The 6,333-nt window shown below is 50.9% G+C and overlaps 1 protein-coding gene across 3 annotated transcripts in view; it reads left to right on the plus strand.

Annotated features, from left to right (window-relative positions):
• RXRG (retinoid X receptor gamma) overlaps window positions 1–6,333 on the plus strand; it is a 128,171-nt gene that overhangs the window by 111,614 nt on the left and 10,224 nt on the right. For all 3 annotated transcript variants that reach the window (XM_011382502.2, XM_023524592.1, XM_023524593.1), the window contains 2 exons: window positions 2,930–3,074; window positions 5,462–5,641. In XM_011382502.2, coding sequence (XP_011380804.1) covers window positions 3,002–3,074; window positions 5,462–5,641 — 253 coding nt within the window. In that variant the 5' untranslated portion in view covers window positions 2,930–3,001. The remainder of the gene's footprint in view (window positions 1–2,929; window positions 3,075–5,461; window positions 5,642–6,333) is intronic.

Here is a 6,333-nt window from a genome sequence, read left to right on the forward strand (position 1 = left end):
CTAAAACATCACGTGGGGCTTTCGATTTTCGGCGGGACCGCTGTGATTTGGACATTTGGGTCAGCATCGCAGTGGCCCCTGGAGATGGCCGTACACATCTTTTCCATCTTACCGTGAGCTCCTAAGAGCTTGCATTTTTATCTGCCTTCGTGCCGCAGGCTGGCACCGAGCCTGCTTGGTGAATGTCTGTCGATCGACTGAATGGATTTGCATGTTTTCTTGGCTCTCCTGGGGTCTGCCTTTCGCCCGAGGGCCATAGCTCCTCCTGGAGCCCCGCTAGAGGCGGCCGGCACTTAATAAAAAATTTAAGCATGCACAGAGGACCTGCCCTAAGTGTGGAGTTCGGCGTGGATTTCTAGCTCAGCCGGAACACACGAGTAGAATGAACCAAAGCGGAGAGCTCTGATGCGGATGTGCCGTGAACCTCGGTTTAGGTTTTGGCTTCTAGAAATGGTTCGGTTCCTCCTGCCCCATATTTTTCCCTTAAATTCATGTCACACGCAGGCATTTGCAGGTATTCTGTGTTTGCGAACTGCTACTTTTCCTTTTCTTGTGATAGAAGGCATTTTTTTTATTAAAAAACGTTTTATTTTTCAGTGACAGTTGATAGTCAACGTTATTTCGTGTTAATTTCAGTCGTACAGCGTCGTGATTAGATATTTGTATAATTTGGAAAGTGATCTACCAATGGATCTAGCACTGACCGGGCATCACACGTAGTTATCACAGTGCGACTGACGATGTGCCTTCTTCTGTACTTCACGCCCCGTGGCGGTTTCATCACGGCCCATTGCGCTTCTTAACGCCTTCGCCTCTCTTTACCGAGTCCCCACCCTCCCGTCCCATCCGGCAGCCACCGGTTTGTCCTCCGTATCTTTGAGTCTGTTTCTGTTTCGTTTGTCCGTTTGCTTCATTCTTTAGATCTCACATATCAGTGAGATCATCCGGGGTTTCTCCTTCCCTGTCTGACTTACTTCACTCACGTAACACCCTCTAGGTCCATCGTGTTGTCGCAAATGGGAAGATGTCCTTCTTTTTCATGGCCGAGTAATATTCCGTTGCATCTATGTGCCGCCCGTTCTTTATCCAGATGTCCGTTGACGGGCATTTATGTTGCTTCCGCATCTTGGCTGCTGTAAATAGCGCTGCGGTTCACATAGGGGTGCAGATATCTTTTCAAATTAGTTTGTTTTCTTCAGATAAATACCCAGAAGTGGAATTGCTGGGTCATATGGTGGTCGCATTTTTAATTTTTTAAAGCAACTTTCTATTGTTTTCTGTAGCGGCTGCACCAATTGGAAATCCCACCAGCAGTGCGCGAGGAGTCCCTTTTCTCCGCGTCCTCACCAACACTTGTGTGTTGATTGATCGATGACGGCCATTCTGACAGGTGTGAGGTGATACCTCACCGTGGCTTTAGTTTGCATTTCTCTGATGATTAGTGACGCTGAGCATCTTTCCGTGCGTCTGTTGGCCGTCTGTATGTCTTCTTTGGAGAAACGCCTCTTCAGGGCCTCTGCCCGTTTTTTCATTTTTTTTTTTTCTGGTGTTGAGTCGTATGAGTTCTTTATAAATTTTGGATATTAACCCCTTATTGGATGTATCGTTGGTGGATGTCTTCTCCCATGCAACAGGCTATCTTTTCGTTTGTTGATAGTTTCCTTTGCTGTGCAAACCTTTCTAGTTTGACGTAGTCCCGTTTGTTTATTTTTTCTTTCGTTTCCCTTCTCTGAGGAGCTACATCAGAAAAAAATATTACTGTGTCAGAGAGTTTACTGCCTATGTTCTCTTCTAGGAATTTTATGGTTTCTGGTCTTATATGTAAGTCTTCAATCTATCTTGAATGTCCTCTTGTATGTGGTATAACCATCCTATGTCTTTTGATTGGAGCATTTAATTCATTTACATTTAAATTAATTATCGATAGGTAGTATAGCTATTGCCACTTTGTTATTCATATTTTTGGTCTTTCGTTTTTCTTATTCTTCTTAAAGAAGTCCTTTAACATTTCTTTAATGCCGGGCAGGTGGTGACGAACTCCTTTAGCTCTTTGTTGCCCGCGAAGCTCTTTATCTCTGTTTTAAAGCACAGCCTTGCTGGGTAGAGTTGTCTTGGTTGTAAGTCTTTGCTTTTTCTCAATTTGAATATTTTGTGCCAGTCCCTTCTGGCCTGCAAAGTTTCTGCTGAGAAATCAGCTGAGGGTCTTACGGGAGCTCCCTTGTAGGTAATGAACTGCCTTTCTCTTGCTGCTTTTAAGATTCTTTCTTTGTCTTTAACCTTTGAATTTTTAATGATGATGCGTCACACAGCTCGATCTCTCCCTGTGTGCCTCTGGTGCCTAAGCCGCTGTCTCTCTGGAGCCCAGAGTATGTGCCTGGGAGTGAGTGAGTCTGTGCGTGGGCCCTTTAAGAGGATGCCTGGGACTCCAGCCACCTGCCATCTTACCTGAATGGAATCCTCACTGATTTTCACAGCCAGATGTTGTGGGGGCTCCTCCTCCCAGCACTGGAACCCTGGGCTGTAGAGCCTGGCGTGGAGCTCGGGCCCCTCAGTCCTCCAGGGGGGACTCCTGCAGCCGAGGTATCTCTCCCACTGCTCCAAACACGGTTACGCGTGGGTGTGGGCCCTGCCCGGTCTGCGTCTCCACCCCTCCTACCAGTCTCCAAGTGGCTTCTTTACATCCTCAATTATAGGGCTTCTGTTCAGCTAGACCTCGGGTGGTTCTGCAGGTTGATTGGTCTACGATTTAGTTGTGGTCGTGGGAGGAGGCGAGCACGGCGTTTACCTACCCCGCCATCTTGACCGGAACTCTCTGGAAACTACTTGAAATAGACCTTGTTTTTAACTGAGAATGCCTTTGTTGCTTTCGGCCACAGAGTTGGGGTTACCTGGCTCTGTGTTTTATTGTATTTATTTTTTTCTCTTGCAGCTCAATGTGGTCAACGGTGTCAGCATTTCCGAGGACATCAAGCCCTTACCAGGGCTTCCTGGGGTTGGAAGCATGAACTACCCGTCCACCAGCCCTGGCTCTCTGGTCAAACACATCTGTGCCATCTGTGGAGACAGATCCTCAGGTACGTGCAGAAGCAGAAGGCCCCTCCCCGGTGCCCCAGGTGACAGGGTCCCCGAGAAGGCACTGCTCCGCTACCCACCTTCTACCTGTCTCTTGATGAAGAGAAAGGGCCCTTTAGGGTGGTCCGGCTTGGGGCCCAGGCTGTGAATTTCTGTCACTGGGCTCGTAGTCTGCCGTCTTGATGAATTTAAAGTGTGACTTCATGTTTGAGGATCAGATTTATAAGAAACATTTCAGAAAGCTCTTTCCTCTGGAGTTCTTCCTGTGTTTGGTGTGTATCTGGGGTAGAGAGCTGTTGTGATGAGCTAGCATCTCAAGCTAGAATTTCTTTAATTAAAAAATATATATATTTTATAATTCTAAAAATAATGTCCCAATGTAGAAAATTTGGAAGAACTAGAAAAGGGCAAAAGAAAACTTAAAAAAAAGTGATCTCTAACGTTGCCAGCAAGGATGAAACCTTTAATACTTTAGCACATTTCCTTCCATGACATTCTAGATTTTTAACATGTTTTCATGGGGAGAAATAATACGTTTTCACTGATTTTATCTCCTCCGGTCCTATCCACTTTGCCCGCATTGTGTCTTTCCTGACTTCCTTCCCTTCCTCCGTCATTGCCGCCCCCACTCCCCATCCCGCCGATTCCGAAGATGCCGAATGTCTGATCGGATGAGTGAGCAGACGGGGCGGGTTCTTTCCTACGGCATTTCATGAAGGCTGACTGTATATTTCCTCATCTTCTCGTCACCCAAACTACTACAAAATGTCACTCCACCAAGTTTCTGGAGCCTGGGACTCACTCAGCTACGTGGATGTTCGCTTGTTCCCAAAAGGCCCCTTTCAAATCACGCAGCTCGGTCATTGCTACGGCGCGGGTGCCAGCTCCGCCCGACAAGAGCGTTCCTTCCTGCGGCTCAGCTGAGAGTCAGTGAGGGTCGTTCAAATACTGAAGGGCTAGGGGGATGACAGAGCGGTCCCATGTTTTCCCAGGACAAGTACTGTGGAGCTGAGAGCATTGGGTTCTTTGGGCCCGAGATGAAATCCCATATTTATGACCAGGGCGACTTCGTTTAATGAGTGTGGCCAACTGCTTAGGCCCAGGCTGGCTTCCCGTCAGGCAGTCTGTCTTGACCACCGTTTCGTCTTCTCAAATGCAAGGTCTTGAGATGCAATGATTAACACTTGTTAGTTTCCAGGGACTTCAAATTCACTTTACTCTCGCCCCAAATATAAGTGAATTAGAAAGTCACGTCAGGTCTGTAGCTAAATGGCATCACGTGTTGCACTCAAGAATCGGACGTAACTATGTTTCGAATGCTCCATTCTCTTACGTTTATTGAGTCCCACAGTTCTAGCCAGTGGGGCATAGCTGCCTGGCGTGCGGTGTGCAGAAGACTTGACTTTGACTTAGAGTGTTGGGATTGGTCGCTCATGCCTGGGCGGGGTGGGCGTAGTGGCTTTCCTGATATGAAGTAGCGATCCCCGGCTGGGGTCATTGGAAACGAATGTGTGGGACAGGCAATGAGGTCACTGGAACATGTAACAGATGATTCTGGATCAAGTGAACCGCCCTCCATCAGATCTTATGTCGTATCTTGAAATCGTACATCATATTGTGCTGTCACGATCATGTACTGATTTACTCCTCCAGCTGGCAGCAGGATTTAAAAATCTATAATTCAGGAGCCTGCTCGTAGTTTATAGGAAAGGTTAATACTTCTAAGGGGGTTCCTAAGTCCTTGGGCCACAATTATGGGGAAATATTGGTAAAGCTGAGGTTCTTTTCCTACTAGACCAGCAGTCCCCAACCTTTGTGGCCACAGGGACTGGTTTTCCTAGGAGAATCTAACTCCTGACGATCTGAGGCGGAGCTGAGGCGCTGATACCCGCGCTGGGGAGCGGCCGCAGATACGGACCGAGCTGCACTGGGCTGCCTCTCACCCCTGCTGAGCGTCCTGGTTCCTGACAGGCCACAGGACCAGTACCAGCCTGCGGCCCCAGGGTTCGGGACTCCTGTGCAAGACAATACACAACGAGCATAAACGTTTTTATTTATTCTGCATAACGCTGTCTTGAATGAGGCCAGAACATTTTGTTTAAGCCGCACAAGCATTCCCTCGATGAGATAAGTGCAAACGACAGCTTAACTCAGGACCTCTCTAATGATGCTCTCGGGACCGGCGGGTCCCAGGAAGGGCTCCAGGGGGAAGACGAGGAACGGCGAGCGGCCTGGGCCCTGGTTCGGCTCCTGGACTCGGCCCGCGTCCTCTGCTCGCCGCTCTTTTCTTCCCGCCCACATGACGCGCCGGCTTCCCAGGGGCCCTTTCGGACGAAGGGAACAGACTCGCGGGAGAGCGACCTCGGGACGCTTCTCTCCTTGTGCGCAGGAAAGCACTACGGCGTGTACAGCTGCGAAGGCTGCAAAGGGTTCTTCAAGAGGACGATCCGGAAGGACCTCGTCTACACCTGCCGGGACAACAAGGACTGCCTGATCGACAAGCGCCAGCGCAACCGCTGCCAGTACTGCCGCTACCAGAAGTGCCTGGTCACGGGCATGAAGCGCGAAGGTAGGCGGCCCGCCCCGCCCCCCGCCCCCGCCCCCCCGGGGCTGCCTGCGGGGGGCCCTACTGCTGGTGGGGGGCCCTGCTGCTGGTGGGGCTCCACTCGGGGCTCCGATGGGCGCGTGCCGTGGTCTCCAGGGCTCGCTGGCGCTGGTGGTGATGGCACTTGGCTGTCCCCCGCCACGGTGCGCTTTTAAATGGTGACCCCCTTCTGTCGCCGAGGGCCCCTGTGCCGTCACAGTGACAGGACACATCCGGAGGCTTCCTGTCCCCCCGCGAGGTCGGGAGCCTCGCCGTTGAACCTCATGCACCCGCTTCCCCAGCCAGGGGAACCGGCAGCGGGGGGCGCCCCGGGAGCCGGATGGCCTTCTCGGCGGGGAGGAGGGGGCAGCCGCGCGCAAGGCGACCTGCAGGCGGCGTGGGCTTGGCCTCCGGCACTTTTCTTTCTCTCTTACGATCCGGACACGTTAACCTACCTTAAAAATCAGCACCAGGCACAGTCGGCTTTGAAGGGGAAGTGCAGCTGCCAGCAAAGTGCATCCAACAGTTTCCCTGCGTGGTGGGGGGTGAAGAGAAGCGGCAGAGGGGGCCGGAGGGGACACAGGGAGGGGACCGGACAGAGCCCGAGGGCGTACGGACAGATGGGGAAGAGGAAGAACCTACCTCTCTAAAACTTTTTACAAGAGGTCGCTTCCTTC

Source organism: Pteropus vampyrus, unplaced genomic scaffold, assembly GCF_000151845.1.
Source record: "Pteropus vampyrus isolate Shadow unplaced genomic scaffold, Pvam_2.0 Scaffold480, whole genome shotgun sequence".
NCBI classification, from domain to species: domain Eukaryota; kingdom Metazoa; phylum Chordata; class Mammalia; order Chiroptera; family Pteropodidae; genus Pteropus; species Pteropus vampyrus.